Here is a 20,591-nt window from a genome sequence, read left to right as displayed (position 1 = left end):
AGGGGACTGAACAGTGATTCACTCACAATGTGGAACAATGGGGTGCCTCCAATGAATGCTGGGCTCCTGGTTCTCCAAAGACAAGTCTGCCTCTTCCTGGAGTGGGACCCAGGGAGGGGATCCTTGGGCACTGGGGATGGGAACAGGCCAGGCTGGGTGTCTGGGCTCCTGCATCTAAGGGGATCACATGTTTGTCTCTGATGTTCACAGCTGGTTCCAGGAAACTGACTCCTGCCAATCAAACTCGTGAGAGATTGAAACATCTGAATTAGAATTTTACATTTAAGCTAGGTGCAACTTGTGGGGTTGGGAGGGACTATTCTCCAGTCACCAACATATTTGCACCTGTTACCCAGAGCAGTCATACTTTCAAGTGAAAGAAATTTACATGCCAAGGGTATTTAAATATCAGGGGAGGGTCTGCCCTCAGTGGCCTGCCAGAGGGAGAAGGATGTCTGAGTCCCGATGGCCCATCCTAGCAGGCCTCAGGGAAGAAGCAAGATTTATGAGGTGAGAGCCCGCCTGGGCCACTTCTTCTAACCACAAAGGCCTCCCTGCAGTATTTTCTGTCTCGTCAATGCTGCATTTCATTTTAAATTGCAGCTGAAAGCAGATATTTTCCCTCTTGCCTATTACACCTCTTAATTTGTCTCTCCCTCTGCTGTTATTTGTCTCTATAAAGTGTTTTGCATGAAAGACCCACACCGCACAATGTTGCTTTGCCCTGGGTTAGGTTTAACAGGAAGGGAAGGCACAGAGAGACTTCAGTCCAAGGAGGGAGGTGTGAGGGAGGGCCTTGGGGTGGAGACACACACGGGTCTGGGAATATATGCCTGGCAGCGTGTACATGTGCATGTTTTTGGACCTGTCTATTGTGCATCAGTGGGTATGTGTGCACACATGTCAATGTTTGTACTGATATGTATAGATGTCTATGTATGCTCCGGCATAATCACTTGGTGTCCATACCTAAATTAAGTATATGTGTGCAGGTACTCACTCACATGCAATCCCTGAGCGCATAGGTATCTATGCATACGAGCACACACGTGCACATAAACACACGCAGGCATGAAGGTACGCATGTCACATTATGTGTGTGGTCTGTACACACGACCAGGGTTCTCTCTTCCCTGCCCTCCTCTCGCATCTCTCCCTCCCCCACCCGGCGGCCCTAGTCGGGTTTGGGGCTGTGGCAGAGCAGTGGTCGGTGGGGGTCCAGTGGAAACACTGCCTTAGCCTGGTCCAGCCGTGGCCACAGCTCTCCGGCTTGGCTCCAGCCACCTTTTCCTTAGAGCCTGCCCCGGCAGCACCACCACGGCTCCTGCAGAAGCTCTGGGGACCCCTGGGCAGGCCCCCAGCTCCCTGCCAATCCTGGACTGGCACGGAGGGGTGACAGCGGCTCCTGAACAATGGCCAGAGCCCTTCAGACTGGCCGGGTCTCCTGCCCCCACCCGGAGACCAACTACCCGAGTGGCGCGGGCGGGGGCGGCCAGGGGGCCTAGCGGTCGCTCCCAGTCCAGCGAACGCCGGCCACTAACCAATGGGCGACTGCAGCCCAACGGGGATCCCTCCGAGGCAGCCAATGACCTTGCTCCGCTCTCCACCCCGCCCTCGCCAACTCCGCGCAGCTGGACTATTGGTGCTGGATGGGGGGGGAGTGTGCGCGGCGCTGGCCACTTGAGGGAGGGGGCGTGGCTTGGAGTCCCGTCGCCTCTCCCCACCGGCGCTTAGGCCCCGCGCTCCCTACCCACGGACGCGAGGCCATTGGCCTGGCTGCGACGCCGCGGCGGGGGAGGACCGCGGGGCGCGCGCAGTGGGCGTGGCCCGAGGGCGTGGCCCGGAGGGAGGAGGGGTCGCGGGCGCTGTCTCAGTGAAAGCGGAGCTGCGGCGGCGGCGGAGGCGTCCGGGCGGGTGTGCGCGCGTGTGGAGCGCAGGCTCAGCGGCAGCAGCAGCGGCGGCGGCGGCGGCGGCTCACCCTGCGGCGGCAGCGGCCCGTTTGGAGCGGCCGCTGCGAGGACGCCAGCTGCAGCGGGAGAGGTGCAGCCGGGGCTGCGCGCTCCGCGGAGCCGGCGGGGGACGGGAACAGGTGATCCCAGCGGGTTGCCGAGCCCTACCGAGTTGGCGGGGCGGGAGTCCGCACTCCCGGGCGCAGCTGCGGCCGCCCCGCCGCGGCTGGTCGCGGACGGCGCCCGGCTCCGGACTGCGGCGCGGGCATCCCTCGGCTCCCGGGGGCCCAGGAAGCCCCCTGCCCAGCGGGCTCAGAAGTGCCTGCTGCCGCTGCCGCTGCCCGGCGCCCGCTCCGCGGCGGAGCAAAGTTGTGGACGTGTCCCGATAGCCGAGCCGGGCGCTGTCGCGACCCGGCCGGGTCGGCGCGTTCTCGCAGCGGCGCTGACACGTCGGCCCCGCCACCGCCTCGCCCCCTGAGCCGGCCCCCTCTGGAAACTGCTTCTGAGGCTGAAACTTTGAGCCGAGGGGCTGCGGGCGGCTCGGCGCGGGGACGAGGCCTGCCGGCGCCCCTCCGCGCGGACGGCCTGGGCGCCGCGGACGGCATGTGACGGCCCCGGCGGCGGCCGCAGCGCGGGAAGGCGCGGGCCCCGCGGGCTCCGGCCGCTGCGAGGAGGGGCTGCGCGGCGGCCGGAGAGAAGGCTGTGGCGCGCGGCCGACCCTTGCGGGCCCGGGCCCCGAGCCGTGCCGCCCGGCGCGCCCGGGCCCCGCCGAGGCCGTTGCGCCCCTGCCTCAGCTCGGGGACACTCGCCCCAAACTCCCTGAACTTCGGGGGCAGCCTCCGAAGCGGCGAAACTCTCACGGACCCCCACCCCGGGCGGCGCCCCTCGACGACGTCCCCGCCCCGAGCCCCTGCTGCCCAGTGCCCGCACTGAGAGGGCCTGGGGGCGAGGCCGGAGCTGACCGGCCCCAGCCCCGTGCCAGGCCACGATGCTCATGAGGAAAGTGCCCGTCTTCGTCCCGGCCTCCCCGTGGGGCCTGCGGCTGCCGCAGAAGTTCCTCTTCCTTCTCTTCCTCTCGGGCCTCGTCACCCTGTGCTTCGGGGCCCTCTTCCTGCTGCCCAACTCCTCTCGTCTCAAGCGCCTCTTCCTGGCGCCCCGGACCCAGCAGCCCGGCCTGGAGGTAGTGGCCGAAGTCGCCGGCCACCCCCTGGCCCGCGAGCAGGAGTCGCCTCCCAACCCGGCGCCCGCTGCGCCAGCCCCCGGTGAGGGCGACGCCAGCAGCCAAGCAAGTACCCGCCGCCGGAAAGTGTGGCTGCGGCGCACCCACCCCACCGGGACACGGGAAATGGCCACGGTGGCCCGGAGCAGCGGCAGCACGGCCCTCAGACCCCAGGAGGGGGGCATCCCGTTTAGCTTTGACTTCAACGCGTTCCGGAGCCGCCTCCGCCACCCGGTCCTGGGGACCAGGGCAGATGAGAGTAAGGAGCCCCAGAGCCTAGTTCGAGCCCAGCGGGAGAAAATCAAGGAGGTAAGGACTCTCCTCCCCCGGAAAGGGAAAAGACTCTCTGTGCTTCCGTCTGTTTCCCCTGACCCCAGTCACTTCTGGTCCCTGGACTACTGCTCTAGATCCTCCCGGCACACTGCACCCTCCTCTCTCCTCCCAAACTTTCCACCTTCTCCTCAGTGGGCACTTTCCCCACTGCTGGGTTCAGTTAATCGTCCCCACCTCTGACAGATGGTAGCTGAACCACTGGATCGACTCTCCCCCACCCCGACTCTGGTCTTTTCAGTCAAGTCCCCAACCCAGGTGGGTTGCACTTTGTCCCTTTGTGGAGTTGCTAGTTAGGTTCATTAATGGACACCCTCTCTGCTTGCATGGGGCCAAGGGCCACACTCTTTCTCATCGTGTGTTCTTAAGTCCTGACTTCCCCCAAACCCCTGTAGGATCTGCTACCTGGAAATCCAGGATATGGGGGTGGGGGGTGGTATTTAGTGTTCTGCAAGTGTTTTGTAATCTAGCCAGCAATCTACAAACCAGAGGGTGTTGTGTATTCTTGCTATTTCTGTTGAGCTTTGAAACAATTGTGCGTAATCGCGTGTGATGCAGGAAGGAGTGATCAACAGGGCAGTGGTAATGTTACAGAAGCTCTGAGGTTATTGGCTTAATGAAGCAGGTCTTGGACTTGCTCCCTGTAGGGACTGTACCAGGGAGGGGTTTAGAAGGATCACTTTGAGTGTCAATCTTGGTCCTAGTTTAAGAAACCAAGAACAAACACAGCCTCACCATGGCTTGAGGACTGATGCCAAGCTGCCTCTGGTAACCAAATATTCTGCTCTACCACTATTAGAGCTGCCTCCCTGAGGTTTTTGTCCAGCAATGCAGAGGGGGCTGCAGTGACACCCCCCGGCCACGAGGGGGCTATGGGCAAGCTGTGGGCCAGGGTCTCCTCCCTAGAAATGAGAGGATGCATCCCCCACTCCCCGTGGACCCAGAAGGAACGGGCTGTTTCTGCCTGGACTGGACTTCTTGGTTTGCTGCAAAGGGGTCAGCAGGTCTGACTTCCAAGGGGAGCCAACAGCAAGGGTCAGGACCTGCCCTGCCAGGATCTACTCAGAGCCAGTAGAGAGCTTAGCTATCCCTCTCTCCTTGTCTGGACTGTCCTCCATCCCAGTGTCCACCTCTGCCCTACTTCTTACCTCTGCTGGTACCCAGCCCTTCTGCAATAAACCCTGTTGGGAGACTCTGTCTTAACTAGCAACCACAGGACATTCTGTGACGTGAAGATAGGAAGTCACAAAGATGAGTCCTTGTTTTGTGCGTGTGTGCGTGAGTGCGCTCTCAGTTTCCAAATTCTTGTTGAAATTTCAAAGGTTAATTGAAGGCTGGAACTTGCAGTAGCTAAGGAAGGGACATCATTTCTCCCTTTTTGGTTAAGAACTGTGTTTTTGACTACTTACCTGAACCACCCACAGCTTCTTTGCTCAAAGCTGGCTCTGAGCACGTTAGCCCTTTCTGCCTTTTTATACGTCCCCAGAGGCCAGTCACCCCCAGTGAAATTACATATAAACTGCATGCTTGCAGTTTCTCATGGTGTGTCCAGAGCTGCCATCAGATCTTCAAAAGGATCCCCCAAACAATTAAGAATTAACTATTGTCCTCTTCAGAAGAGGTGTTCTCTGCATTTGCATCTAGATCTGTGACCTATTTCTGAAAGCCTGGGGTTGGGAGCCATGGTAAAAAGAGTGGGCTGGCTCGTGGGGACTTGGTTCTGCCCCTCTATACGTAGACAGCCTCCCTTGCTGGCCGAGGCTGCAGGCTGCAGCAGCTAGGGGGTGGTAGGAGGTGTGGAGACTCTGCTCTGCAGGTGGGTGTAAAATAACATGGTGGGTGAAGGTCTGTGTTGGTTGCCAGATGTCTCGATCATTCAGTCTGGCATCTCTGAGCACCCCTGCTTGTATATACCTGCAAATGGTGTTCAGTGAGCCCTCTCCTACTATCTTGGAGACCTTAAACTCCTCAGAATGGAGGAGGCTGAACTATATACACTATTATATTTTGAACCCTATTGTCTCTTCAGGCTTCTTGAATTTGGACCCCCTTTCCAAACAACCTGAAAAATGGGAGGCAGAGTTTTTGGTTTAGCTGTTAACCCAGAGTCACCTTCCCTGGTGTCCTGCCTGATAAGGAATGCATAGGACTGTCGCTGGAGGATGTCTTTATTTCCTTCTCATTTAAATTTCTGTCTGTGCCCTGCTCAGGGGTAGATCATTTTAGAAAGGTGCCTGTTTTCATAAAAGGGACTGTTGCTTCCTTCTCTGGCTTATTTCCAGACATGGATTGATTAGACCCCAGGAGCAGAGGGGGCGCTAGCATCAGATAAAAAGGGCTCTGTTCTTATAAGATGAGGTTTTTAAAGTGAAAGTAAACATCAAGAGAGACCCAGAGAGGGTGATAAATGAGAGTGAATGAAGATAGGACACCCAGCTCTAGATCAGTGAAGTATATTTATAAACATTCTGGTTTGAGAGATGAGCATAGGCATGAGGTCTGTGCTGATAAGATGGGTTGAAGCTGCATGTTCTGGGTGCATATGCGTCAGGAAGCGATCTGTCAGTAGAACCAACTATTTTCACTTTGCAGCCTTGGAACCTTGGAGGAGGCAATGTGGTGGAAGGGGGAAAGCCGGAGACTGTGGGTTCAAGTCCCAGCTCAATTATCAGCTGTCTGACTTTGGGCAAGCCACCTGCTCTCATTCCTGGACCTTATTTTTCCTTCTGTAAAATGGAGTAAGGGAGGGGAGAATAGGCTGGTCACATACATTCTTGCTTCCAGACCTGGCCCCAAGCAGGCTGCCAGTCTGGTCAGGGACTCCTTAGCAATTGGGCTTTTCCCAGCTCTGTATTCAACGTGTTAGTTCCATGAAGTCAGAGACAATGGTGTGTTGTTGTTGACAAGGGTGGTGGTATTCACTGTTTTATCCCTGGCACTTAGTCAAGAGTAGATATTCATATAGTTGGTTAAGTTAATTATTCCCATCATCCATATGGAACTTTAGAGATGGGATTGAACAATGACAGATCCTCAGCTTGGGATCGTGAGGAATAAAGGATTTGGCAAGAATGTAAAATAGCTTGCTAGCAGCCTTCCCTTTCAGATCTGATGATAATATAGGAAATTATTGTCATGATTATTAATTACAGGGGACCTTCGCCATTGGTGGATTTCTTAACAGATTCAAGTTCAACAGACTTTTCTCACTCATGACAAGAGCTGGGAGTGTATAGCTTCTCAGGGTTACATCCCGTGAAAGGACTCAAACTCTCCTGGGTCCTGCTAATGATGGTTGGTTGCTGATCTGGGGAACCTGAGTTGTCCCTTCCAGTGAAGGGGGCTTTTGTTAAAGGGAATTGGGCAGTCTGGGACAGTGAGAATATAGTACTGGAATGAGGCTGCTCCTGGGTTGCAGAACATAGGTTGAATTTCATCCCCGTCCCCTGTGCACCACTGTATGTGGCAGTCCCGCTAAGGATCCAACCTGGGTTCAAGTCCTGGCCACACCATCAACTCTGGCCTCAAAGAGAAATTCCTATCACTGGGCCTATTTTCCCGGTAAAATAAAGGGACTGGCATTTAGGGAACTCTTCTCTTTCCCTCACTCCCATCTATTTACTTGTTTGTTTATGCATCTCCCAAGCACCTAGAAGAAGAGGGTCGGACACCTAGTTGGAGCTCAGTTACTTGAATGAGTGCCTACAATAAAGATCTACAAACTAACGGCTAAGGTTGCTGGTGGCAGAGGCTGGGTCTTCTTTCTGAGGGTACCTGGAATTCTAAGAGTGTCAGAGGAGGGGCCGTAGCAAGGTTGGGGCCTCGGCAGCTCTGTGACCCAAGAGGCCTTTTAGAAGTTTCGGTATTTTTCCAAGTGCAAGTCTACCTTGAAGAGAGTGGGGAGGTGGCAGCCATGGATAAAATCTTCTCATGCCTGGATAGCAGGCATCTGGAGGATGCCCCAGTCACCCTGGAGTGCCCGAGACTTGGCAGGGAGTGCCCCAGCTCTTGCTTTCTATGCCTGCTGCATTAAGCCTCCAGGATATTGCTGGTTATGATATGTGACTATGTCTGAATAAGTCATCTTGGCAAATGATCTTTGCTCGCCATTAATGGGTTGGTTCGTTAGTCATGTGTGGTTTCTCTATATACCTGATTTATCACCGCTAGTGCCGTGGACAGGTAGGAAAATTAAAAGGCTTTGTGTTCTTTGTAGCATGTGAATCGGAGCCTGTGAGGTGTTCAGGATAATTAATATTAGGAACACCTTAGATTTAAATAGCTTTCCTTTGAAGATCTCTGTTTAAGTTGCCGATTCATCGAAGATCTTATTCTCCCCCGTCCTTCAGTTTCACTCTTGTCCTGCTCTATGATACATTTAATGTAGATAGGAAGGCTGGCCTCTAATAACTGGACTAGTCCCTTGGGAGACCCTTACATCCTGAGCCCAGCCGCACTTCATCCTTCCTCCTTGGAAATGAGTACTGCGTGTAAAGCTTAGAACTTGCCCCCCCCCCCCCCCCCCCCCCCCCGCCCCGCCGGTGTACAACTTAATACCAGCAGGTTGGGTGGATCTCTTCTTTCATTTTGAGTTGTATTGTCATTTTGGGGAATTAGGTGCAGACATTCCAGAAACAGTTGCTTTTTGGGCCTCACATCCTTAACTCTGTTGTTAGTGTTAGGTCTAGAAACAGTGACTTTTAAAAGTCAGTGTTTATTGCACGCTGTAGTTAGCAGAGGGGTAAGAATATAGACTCCCCTGCGATTTTTCAGAGTGACTGATTTACATCTGAGCTCAAGAAATGCTTTTTCTCTAGCTTTCCCCGAAGACTGATCCATTACTCTACCAAAAATAAATATTGTGATATATATCAGGCATACTTTGCTCAAAGGGACTTACATCTTTTCTCTTATTGAAAAAAATAAATCGGGCTCACAAATTGGAAAGTCCCATTCAGGGAAGCAGTTTGATTATCTCAGTGGGCACCCGGTTTTGTGGGTACTGCCTCTGGTCTTCCTGTATCCTAACTTGAGTCTGTGTTAAGGGAGGTGGTGGGAGCTTTAGGAAATCCTCTCCCTGCCTTGCTTTCATTGGCCAGATCAGGAAAGCCTTAGCAAGGGAATGATGGACAAGATCCAGGAGAGTAGTTGCCTCTGGTGAATTCACGGGTATTTATTACATTACTTTAAAAGAGAGACCAGGGGCACCTGGGTGGCTCAGTTGGTTAAGCATCTGACTCTTGATTTCAGCTCAGGTCATGATCTCAACATGGTGAGATGGAGCCCTGCATCAGGCTCTGCGCTGGGCGTGGAGCCTGCCTGGGATTCTCTCTCTCCCCCTCTTCCTCTGCCCCCTGCAAAATAAATAAATAAGAAATAAAAATAAAATGAAAGAGGGACCATGCATGGAGCAGGGATGAGTGTCATGAATCAAAGATTATTATTATTATTCCAGTCTGTATACCTGCAGGCCAGAAAGGCCGGGCTCAGTCAAACAGCAAGCTCTGATTCTTGACTTCCGACTACCCCACGGTCAAGTCCTTAAACACAACAGTTTATATGATTTGGGGGAAAGAAACAGTGGGATTTCTTAGTTCTGCATTCTCATAGCAGATGATGACAAGACACCAAATTGGAGACTCCTCAAAAGAATTCTGAGTCAAGAGCCTAAGTCCCTCTTCTTTTCCCCCACTCATCTCTAGGGGTTAGTTAATAGCTTAGGCAGCGTAGTTTTGGTTATTTTTTAATTTTTATTTTTTTTAAGTAGGCTCCACCCGCAATGTGGGGCTTGAGCTCAGGACCCTGAGATCAGAAGTCACATGCTCCCCCAACTGAGCCAGCCAGGTGCCCCAGTTTTGGTTCTTTTAAATGCAGAGTTGATGTGGCCGTGATCACTATAAGTTACACAGTTTTGGCACCTCGATCCCCAAAGAGAACAGAAGTCATAGAGACCACAGCTGTAGGCTGTAGACTCAGCGTGTGTGGTGGCCCAGCTGAAGGTATTTTCTTCCCTGATAAGGCTGTTTTCTAAGATTTGGGCTGAGAGCTCCCCAAACTTGGCAGGCAGGCAGTCGGAATAGCTCTTACTCACAAGGAGGTCTGAGTATGTCTCTTAACTCTGCATTTTCATTAATTAAAGGCTGAGACCAGGGCAGTTGTCTATCTCTTTTAGGGCAACACTGTTAGTGGTAACTTTTACAGAAGAAACTGAGCAATAATTTTGCTTTTATCTGGCATGCTCTGGGTATCAGCTGTTCCACACGTGAACATTACAGGCAAATAGTTTTCACTAAATAGCAACCATTTTCAGTGGCTGAATAATAGGAGATTTCTCTGCCCTCCTTCCACCTCCGCCATGATTTGGTGGTCATCAGAAAATCCACTGTGCAGTACAGCAGTGTTCTATAGGGCCTGCTGAGTTGTGTAGATAAGTCTGTTGGCCTCTCAATGCCTGTCCCTTGTATTCTTGTCTTGTTTTTTTTTTTATAACAATCCTGCAAAGCAGGCACTGTCTCTTTATTTAAGTATAGTTTACATATAGCAAAATATACAGATCTTAAACATACAGTTTGCTGAATTTTAACAAATGCAGAAAACTATGTAAAGCATACCCGGAAATATGGAACATTTCCATCCCCTCAGAAAGATCCCTCTGCTCCTTCCCAGGCAATCCCCCATCATCCACCTCCCATCTACTATTTCAGTTTGTCACTAGAGATTCTGATTCTGTCCTGAAACTTCAAATAAATGGAGTAGTGCAACATATGCCCTTTTGTGCAAGGCTTCTTTCACCAAGGATGTTTTTGAAATTCATCCATGTGTGTATTCATACTTCATTCCTCTTTATTGTCAAGATAAAGTTCTGTTGCATGAATATGCTGCAGTTTGTTTCTCTATCACTTGTGGACTTTTTGGTTGTTTCCAGTGTTTGGCTATTATGAACTAAGCTGCTATGAATATTTTATGTACAAGTCTTTGTATAGACATGTTTCCATTTCTTTTATGTAAATACATAGGAGTAGAATTGCTGGTTAATAGAGTAGACATATGTTTAGCTTTATAAGAAAACTGGAAACACTTTCCCCAAGTAGTTAAGGCCATTTTATACTTCCATCAGCAGTGTGTGAGAATTCTGCATCTTTGTCAACACTTGCTATTTTCCACCTTTTTAAGTTTAGCCATTCTATGTGATAGGCAGTAATATTTCATTGTTTTAATTTTTGATTCCCTGTTAACTGTTGGTATTGAACATCTTTTCGTGTGTTTATTTACTGTTTCTATATCTTCAAGTGTCCAAATCTTACACCCTTTTTTAATTAAAAAATTGGGCTCTTTATCATCTTATTGAATATAGAAATTCTTTATATATTCTAGATATAAGTCCTTTGTCAGATATACATTTTGTAAATATTTGCTCCCAGTCTATGGTTTGTCCTTGCATTTTCTTAGTGGTAGGATTCAAAGAGCAGAAGTTTTAAATTTTGATGAAATCAGTGTATCAATATTTTCTTCTATGGTTAGTGCTTTCTGTGTCTACTTAGAAAAAAAATTCTTGCCTTCCCCATGGTTATGAAAATAGTCTCCTATTAATTCCAGAATCTTGATCATTTTAGTTTTTACATTGAGTTCTCCCATCTACTTCAAATGAATTTTTGTATGTGGTATGAGGTAGGAATCCAGAGTCATTATTTTACATTTAGATATCCAGTTGTTTAGTATTTCTTGTTGAAAAGTCTTCCCTTTTCCCATTGAATTGCTTTGAAGCCATGTTAGATTTATCGACCATATATATACCATATATATTCTGTTCTGTTTCTGGACTCTTCTACTGATTTATCTTTATGCCAATTCATACTATCTTGATGCTATAGCTTTATAGTAAGTCTTAAAAGCAGGTCCTCTATCTTTGAGCCGCTTTTGCAAAATTGCTTTGGCTATTATAGGTCCTTTGCATTTCTGCATACATTTGAGAACAAGCTTGTCAGTTTCTGTGAAAAATCCTGCTGGGAGTTTGATTAGGTTTGCTTTGAACCTGTAAGTCAAATTGGGGAGAACTGATACCTTAACAGTTTTGGGTTTTTTATCCATGAAAGTGTTATCTCTTTCCACTTATTTAGATTTTCTTTAACTTCTCTGAACAATGTTTTGTAGTTTTCAATGTGGAGAACTTGAACATCTTTTATTAACTGTATTTCTAAGTATTTTATAATTTTTATGCTGTTGTAAATGGTAATCTTTAAATTTTTATTTTAAAATTTTTGTGTTTTAAAATAAAAATTTTTTTTAAATTTTTGTTGCCAATACATAGAAATACAAGAGATTTTTGTATATTGACTTTATATCATGTGACCTTATTGAATTCATTTAATTTTTTTTGTAGATTCTTAAGGATCTGTTAGGTATACAATCATGTTGTCTATGAGTCAAGACAAAGACGTTTTTACTTCTTCCTGTCCAATGTTTATGCCTTTTATTTTTTTGTCTTCCTTGATTGCACTGGTTAGGACTTACGGTTCAAGGTTAAATAGAAGTGGTGAGAACTGACATCTTTGTTCTTGATCTCAAGGGAGGAGCATTCAGCCTTCTACATTAAGTATGATGTTAAGTGTAGGTAGATGCCTTTTATCAGGTTGAAGTTCCCTCCCATTCCTAGTTTGCTGAGAGTTTTTATCAGAAATAGGATCAAATTTTGTCAAATGCTTTTTCTGCATCTGTGGAGATAACCATATTGTTTTTCTCTCTAATGGTGAATCATATTGATTTTAAAAGAATGTTAAACTTGCATTTGATTTTCTAATATTTTGTTAAGAATTTTTGCACCTGCGTTCGTGAGGCTTATTGGTCTGTAGTTTTCTTATAAGGCCTTTGTCTGGGTTTTGGCACAGCTTATGTTACTTCATAAAATGAACTGAAAAATGTTCTTCTATTTTCTGAACAAGTTTGTGGGACACTAATATTATGTTTTCTTAAATGTTTGGTAGAATTCACCACCAAAGCCATCTAGGCCTAGAGAATGTGTGTGTGTGTGTGTGTGTGTGAGAGAGAGAGAGAGAGAGAGAGAGGGAGGGAGGGAGGGAGAGGGAGGGATGGAGGGAGGGAGAGAGAGGAAGAGGTTTTAAATTATCAGTTCCATTACTTCAACAGATATAGAGCTATTCAGAATTTCTGTCTCTTGTGTTGGTTTTGTCAATTTTGCTTTCAAGAAATTTGTCAATTTCATCCAAGTTGTAGAATTTATTGGCATAAAATTGTTCCTGAGATTCTCATTTTCCTTTTAACATTTGTAGGACCTGTAGTGGTGTTCCCTCTTTCATTCCCGACGTTGGTAATCGCTTTCTCTGTTTCATTCTTAAAAATAGTTTAGCTAGTTGTTTACCAATTTTACTGATCTTTTTCTGGAACCAACTTTTGATCTTTTTAAAAAATATCCATTAAAGGGGCACCTGGGTGGCTCAGGTCATGATCCTGGGATTGGCCCCCCCATTGGGCTCCCTGCTCAGTGGGGCTCCCTCTCCCTCTGCCTGCCCCTCCCCCAGCTTGTGCTCTCTTTCTCTCTCTCAAATGAATAAATAAAATCTTTAAAAAAATATATCCATTAAACATTTTTTAATATTTACATTTGTCTTTATTTTCTTCTTTCTGCTTATTTTGGGCTTAATTCACTGTCTTCTTATAATTTATCTAGTCTGACAATCTGCTTATGTCCACTTCCCCTCTGTCAATCTTCATTCTGTTGTTGTCATGTAGTTTGCTTCTACATATATTACAAACCTCATAATACATTAGTAATTTTTTTGCTTCAAACAGTTTTCTTAAATAAATTAATAAATTAGGGTCTTTTTATTCACACACATACTTACCATTTATAGTGTTCTTCACTCCTTCTTGCATGTCTGAGTTTCTGTCTGGTACCATTTCCCCTTCAGCCTGAAAAGCTACTCTTAATATTTCTCGTAGTGTAGGTTTGCTGATAACAAATTCTTGCAGCTTTTGTCTATTTTGCCTTCATTTTAAAAGGATATTTTTTGCTGGATATAGAATTTTAAGTTGACTTTTATTTTTCTTTAATGAAAGACTCATTGTCTTATAGCTTTCATTGTTTCTGATGAGAAGTTAGAGTATATTCCCCTGCATATAATATATTGCCCCTCCCTTTGCATGTACTAAGATGTTATCTTTCATATTCAGCAATTTAACTATGATGTACCTAGATGTGGATGTCATTGTTATTTTTCTTGGGGTTTATTGAGCTTCTTGTGTCCGTGAGTTAATATTTTTTCATCAGGTTTGGAAAAATTTTGGCTCATATTTCTTCAGTATTTTTTTCTGGCCCAATCTATCTCCTTTTCTTTTAGAGCTCCAGTTACTTATGAGTTAGATTGCTGGATATTTTTTTTACAGTCACTGAATTTCTTTATTTTCTTTTCAGGCTTTCTCTCTATGCTTTGATGTAGATAGTTTATATGAACATATCTTCAAGTTCACTGCACTTTTCTGTAGTGTCCAATCGATTGTTAAGCCTACCCAGTGAATTTTTTATTTCAGGTATTTTTTTACATCTAGAATTTCCATCTGGACCTTTTCCATTGTTTTTGTTTCTCTCATATTTCCCATCTGTTCATTTATTGTCTCCATATTTTTCTTTAATTTCTAAGGCATATTTATAATATTTTTTTCAAAAAGTCTTTTTGGCTATTTCCAAAATCTTTCTCATCATTGGGTCTGTACTTATTGACTGTTTTATCTCCTGGTTCACATATATATATATATTTTTTAAATACATCTTCATGTGTCTACTCATTTAAAAAAAAAATCTGTGCAAAACATTGTGAATCCTACTTTTTTAAGATTCTAGCTTCATCTGCTTTTATGCAATCTTTCTCCCCTCTTTCTGTAGCTATCAGGCTACCTGCTCTGGCTGCTTTATTTTCTACTTTTCCTATTTTGTGATGTTCTAACCTATATTTGGCCAGGAAACCATTCAATCTAGCTTCTATAAGTTAGCATTATGTAACGTACAAATGAACACTTTGAGTAGGTTTCTAAAGACTCCTGAATCAACTGCGTGAACTTTAATGTACATATTTTAGTGCAGTTTAGATATTTAAAGATTCTTATTTATTTTTGGTTATTGATATTGGGTACATGAAATATAATTTTGTATCGAATCTATATCCTAAGTAAAGACAACAGTTCTCAAAGGGCTCCTAATTTTTGGTTGATGTGATCTTAAACTATTTGTGCATTTTTTGCTCCTCTGTTTTTAGATGTTACAAGAAATATTTCTTAGTATCTTCATGTTCCAGCAGCCTCCATTAGTGTCCCTTTCTTCCCAGGATTTGACCTGTCAAATATTTTCTCTGGGCTCCTTAACTTAAGTCTAATGACTACTTCTTAAACCTTGTTTTATAAATGCCCACATTAAAAAAAAAAAACTGTTCACATAGGCCACATTACTGAATTACTGATCAGAAGAAAGCTAAATACACATGGATGAAGGATTTCCAAAGTGCATTCTGTGAGATCTGATCTCTTATTTCCCCTCATTCAATAAAGTTAATGTGGAGTAAAGATAGTATTTTATAGCAAAGGCTACCCTTAACTTTATTTGTCTCCTTTGGAATGAGTGGGGTGTTGAATAAAAGTTATAAATCACTTATTTAAGATCCCTCTCCCCCAGTTTCACTCGTGGAGTGAGCTTTTCAGAGGTTAAACCAAAACTTCGCCAAGTAAATGCTGATCTCCTGGGAAGACATTTCAGCACCATTTTTGCTTTTTCTGTACTTGTGTTCTTGACCTAAATCAGCAAATCTTTTTCCTTTCCAGCTCTCCCAGAAGCCATTCTCCATGTCTGTCACATACCTTACAGAGCTCTGGAGTTGTCTTGGTTTTTACTTATAAGAATCAATGGGGAGGGGCGCCTGGGTAGCTCAGTCCTTAAGCATCTGCCTTCGGCTCAGGTCATGATCCCAGGGTCCTGGGATCCAGCCCTGCATAGGGCTCCCTGCTCGCCCGGCGGGAAGTCTGCTTCTCCCTCTCCCACTCCCCCTGCTTGTGTTTCCTCTCTCACTGTCTCTGTCTCTGTCAAATAAATAAATAAATAAATAAAATCTTAAAAAAAAAAAAAAAGAGTGAGGAAAGAAGATTTTGGTTTCTTTCAGAGCTGGGCCTTTTAGAGAGCAGCCTATAAAATATAACCAATGTTGTTACTTTGGAGTATGAGAAAACCCTTTATAGAGAAAGTTTCATCTTTAGACAGAAAAATAGCAGCTCAGTCTAGAGACTTCTCTAGGAGTTTCAGATACAGGGCTTCTTGGATGTATAATTATGTAAGGGGCAGAGACTTCACACTGATGTACTTTCAGAGGTAATAGCCTCCTTACAATCATGCTAGGAGGTCTGTCTGGTTATTGATCCTTCAGTAGCTAAGAATGGTACAGAGTAGTGTCTGTCCAGATGGGGCTGAGGGAGACAAACAATATTAGACATTTCCTGTGATTAGGCATTGAATTAGATTAAAGGATAATAAGATTCTCTGTGCTCTGAATAAAGTGCTCTTAAACTCCGCAGCAGTGGGAGCAGAGTTCCAGGTTTCCAGCCCTGGTATTTGAAGTCATCTTGCATGTTATAAAAAGGGTTTCTGACTCTCTGGCCTCTGTACCATCCACTGGCATTTAAATCCCTAGGGAGAATCCACGGTGGGGGGGTGGGGGTCTGCTTTGGAGGGGAGTGGGGGGTGGGCTGGGATGATGCCCACTTCCTCCTGGAGAGATGAGATCAAAAACTCCTTTTGGGAGTTTCTCCCATTAAGAGTTTAGCTGATCCCCAGCACAGCCTCTGGCAGACAGGGCATGGACTATAATCCCATTTTATAGCTGAGAGAATGGGACACTGAAAAGGCAGGCCACCACCTCCAGGCCTTGCCAGTTTAAACGCTGATATATGATACAAACCTGCCCTCCTGCCACTTTGGTTGACATTCGTTCTATTACATCATCTAAAGGCTTGTGGGTGATAATTTAGAGGAAGAGCTTTCACTTTGGGATGGAATGAAGTAGAAATTGTCAGTCTTGGTAGGTATCAAAAGAACTGGTGTAGTGAATCTTTAGAACAGGGATTCTAACCTTTATTACAGTCTGGAACCCCATCGGGGATTTTAGTAAATAGCGACACCCGAGTTCCTCTTCCAGAGAGTTTGATTTAATCGATCTTGGGTGCAGCCTGAACATTGGGATGTTTAAAAACTTCCAGGTGGTTCTAATGTGCAGCCATGCTTTCGAACACACCTATCGCAGTTTTGTCTTCATGTAGGCTGTGTCTCCTTTCTGGCTTTATTTCCCTTTTACCCACTTATGGGAGAGGTTGGAAATTTTCTATATTTATTCAGACTTCAGCCAGGATCAGATAAGGAAAAAATGAGCTGAGGAAAGGACTCAATTAAAACTGACTTTTCCAGTTTATACTGTTAACATGATCAAGAGAAGACATGAATTTATTAAAACTTTAAGAAAAAACATTGAAAACACCAACTATCTATTGAGCTTCAGTTATACACTAAAGGCTATATGAGCTGAAGGAAAGGCAACGATGGATCTCTGGCTTTCAGGAGGTTTTTTTTTTTTTTTTTTTTTTTTAAGATTTTATTTATTTATTAGAGAGCGAGCGAGAGAGAAACAGCATGAGAAGGGAGAGGGTCAGAGGGAGAAGCAGGCTCCCCGCTGAGCCGGGAGCCCGATGCGGGACTCGATCCCAGGACTCCGGGATCATGACCTGAGCCGAAGGCAGTCGCTTAACCAACTGAGCCACCCAGGTGCCCGGCTTTCAGGAGTTTTATAGGGTAATATTGTTATGGGTCTGAATCACTTCCCACCATATATAGATGCATAGAAGGGAGGAAACATTCGTTAGCTGTGTAATATTTGCCTGTCCCACCTAAATCCTTTTTTGGGAAGCAGGTAGGACATAAACATCTGGGATGGAAATATTTGCTTGTCCAGAAGTAGATTTCCCAAAAGACCATCGCCCTCCTGCCTGTGGCCACTCTTCCGCTTTCCAGTTAACAGAGCCGCCTTTTCACATTGCTGTTTGGGCCTTAACATCGAGTAACAGATGCTCAGGAAAAAGAAGATATTGAAGAAGTGAAAAGCTGAACCCAGCCCCCAGCGTTCGGACTCCCAGCAGCCAGGTCTGCAATTTCGGACCCTCTCTGCCCTGCCAGGTGCTAGATGTGACTTAATCTGAGAATTGCTGTCCTGGGTTATCAGATCGACTCTACCCAGGCCTCCTCTGGTGGAAGCTGCACAAGGTGAGAATAGCTACAAAGCAGTGTGAGTGTCCCTGACAGTCCTCTTGCGAGCTCTGTTTCCACCCAAGAAACCTTGGAATTCTCCACCTGTGCCAGATTGCCCTGTTTCTTCAATCTGTCCCAACTATTTCTAGCAAATTCTTTGGCTGAAATGGCATATAAAACAAGTCCTATTTGTCCCAGTCTTATTTCATTCCAGCTTCCAGGGGTGGACATTTAGCATAGGAGCATTAATGGAGACGCAGACTTCAGAGAAGACATTTCTTTCTGTTGTTAGATCTTCTGTTAAGCCGTGCTTACTTAGAGGCCTCTGGCTGCAGGAAGCAGTGATGGGGATGGAACTTGGCAGATAGCTGTGGCTGGGGCTTTGTGGAGGCCTATGTGGGGACATGATTGTTTGTATTTATGTATTGGTCTTATTTTCATCTTCCTGAGGTACCCAGATGCTATGGTGATAGATTGGTTGGAAACGACTCATTTGTCAGGGTTCCGTGGGGGACGTAGGTTTCCTTCTCGTGTGCAGTGGAGTCTAAAATGTTTAATTAGATGCTGAGGTATTTCTGCATGGGTCCGTCTCTGCCAGTTCTGGTGAATGCCATTCCTAGGTTGGAGAGGGACTGGGCATTTCCGGGCCTGACCTCCCCTCCCCTCTTGATGCAATTCTCAGTCCTCCCTTTTTATTAGCTGCTGGGTTCCCCCCCCCTCCTCTTTTTTGTTCTAGAAACTGCCTTTATGTGACTGCTGGAATTTGCAGAGCTGATTCGTGTTGGAAATCTAGTTGTCAAACAGGTCCAACCCAGACTTTATAAAATAATGTAGTTGAACTGATATGCAGTGAGAGGAATATTAACTACCTGCTGCTGATCTGTTTTGTTCAATGCAACTTTTTCAGAGAACTTACCTTGTTCTCACTGCACGCCAAGCGGTGCCTGGGATGCTGAGGATGCAGAGATGCGACTCTGCTCTCGGGAGCAGAACATCTAGCCAGGGTGCGGTGGATGTGTACACAGTTGTAGCACCATGGAGGTGTCCAAATAAAGGGGTGAATAAAGGACTGGGGAGTCCCATCAATTTGACATCAGCTTGGGGAAAAGGAGAGCATTCCGGGCAAATGTGGAGAATACCAGGAGTAGTGGGCTTGCGGGATAGCAGGCTGCTCCATGTGCTGGACCTGGGGAGGGGTCGGAGGTGTGAATGTAGGTGAAATGTGGAATGCCCAGGGTTTCTACCCGGGGTAGATGGGGACATCGGGGAGTGGGGACAGTGAGAAATCCTGGGAGGGGAGAGAAGTTGAATTCTAGGCATGATAAAATGATATGCTTGTGAAATTGAGGTGGACACATCCAGTGGGTGGTTGGAAATACGGGTTTGGGACTGGGGGTGATGGCACAGGAGATGCTGATTTTGAAGTCACAGTGTGGCGTGGCAGGGATCGAAAGCTGGAGTGCAAAGCCATTCAAGGAAAACTTTGGGAGCACCCGTGTTTAAAGAAGAAACCGAGGGGCGCCTGGGTGGCTCAGTCGGTTAGGCGTCTGCCTTCGGCTCAGGTCATGATCCCAGAGTCCTGGAATCGAGCCCCGCATCGGGCTCCCTGTTCGGCGGGAAGCCTGCTTGTCCTTCTCCCTTTCCCACTCCCTCTGCTCGTGTTCCCTCTCTAGCTGTGTCTCTCTCTGTCAAATAAATCAATAAAATGTTTAAAAAAAATAAAATAATAAAATAAATAAAGAAGAAACCGAGATTTGGGGAGAAGGTAGAGTCAGGTGGTAGAGGGACCAAGAGAGCCACATCCAGCCTTCCTTTTCCAGCTGGTTCTGCCATACCTGGCTGCCCACCAAGCCCCGGGAGTAGCTTCCAGGCTCAGGCAGGCTTGCTGGGCTGTGTCCTCTTCTGAAGGGCCAGCCCTTCATTTCCTCTCCTCCTCACCCCTGCCCAGCTACTGGCTGCAAACTCTTCGGCTGGCCTTCCTTGCTGGAATCAAGGATTAGTCTGTTTCTCCCCTTTGTTTTCTCACGGTTTATCAGGACTCACCTTCAGACCTCTGTTAAGAAGAGCTGGGTGCTCTGAGTGGACTCTTCTGCTGGCCTGGTGCTGAGCGAGCCCAGCCCTGTAGCTTACTCCTTGTCCCGGAAGAGCATGCAGAGCCACTCCTCCACCTCCTTTCTGGAAATAGGGTGTGTGCGTCTCTGGCCTGGCCTTGCGCTAAAGATTCTCAGGCCAGCTCATCAGTAGGAGGAGGCCACGCGCGGAGGGAGAAGGCATAGTTTAATCTTCATTGCTGTCCAGGAAAGGAAGACACTGTGGAGTAGTGAAGATACATTTGGTCTTTTCTCAGTGACCACAAACAGGCAGTAGCCAAAGAGATACATCTTCCCAGCTTGTGGCTGGAAGCCTCCCTTCCAGAGGAAGGGCTCTCTTGAAACCGAGCCACTGGCCATAGAACGGGGAGGGTCCCTAATGAAACTGCCATCCAAGGAACCTCTGTGTGGCTTTGTCACCCTGGACACCCTTCCAGATTTTCTCATGATGTGTGAGCTGCAGAAGCTGCCCTGCTTTCTGGCCGCAGCCCAGGACTGAAAACAGGCTCCTCAGCCAGACTGTGTCTAGAAGAAACCCGAAAGCTCCAGGGCCAAAGCAGCCCCTGCCTTGAGGCCACGAGGTAGCCACGGCTTTTTCTGTCTTGCCCGAATTGCTCTAAGTTTTCCTGTAGTGGTTTGAGCATCTTGAAGTTGGAATACGTAGGTCTGTTCGCCCCCTGGGGTAACAGGTGCGACGTGGCCAGTGCTAGTCC

The 20,591-nt window shown here is 46.9% G+C and overlaps 1 protein-coding gene across 2 annotated transcripts in view; it reads left to right on the top strand.

Annotated features, from left to right (window-relative positions):
- The first annotated feature begins 2,693 nt into the window (after positions 1-2,693).
- The window catches only part of MAN1C1 (mannosidase alpha class 1C member 1), a 136,953-nt gene continuing 119,055 nt past the window's right edge, over positions 2,694-20,591 (top strand). For both annotated transcript variants that reach the window (XM_032390955.1, XM_032390965.1), the window contains exon 1: positions 2,694-3,477. In XM_032390955.1, coding sequence (XP_032246846.1) covers positions 2,938-3,477 — 540 coding nt within the window. In that variant the 5' untranslated portion in view covers positions 2,694-2,937. The remainder of the gene's footprint in view (positions 3,478-20,591) is intronic.

This window comes from Phoca vitulina, unplaced genomic scaffold (assembly GCF_004348235.1).
Source record: "Phoca vitulina isolate PV1807 unplaced genomic scaffold, GSC_HSeal_1.0 scaffold2, whole genome shotgun sequence".
Classification (NCBI taxonomy): Eukaryota; Metazoa; Chordata; class Mammalia; order Carnivora; family Phocidae; genus Phoca; species Phoca vitulina.
Note: the sequence above shows the minus strand (reverse complement) of the source record. Positions and strands in the feature narration are given on the sequence as shown.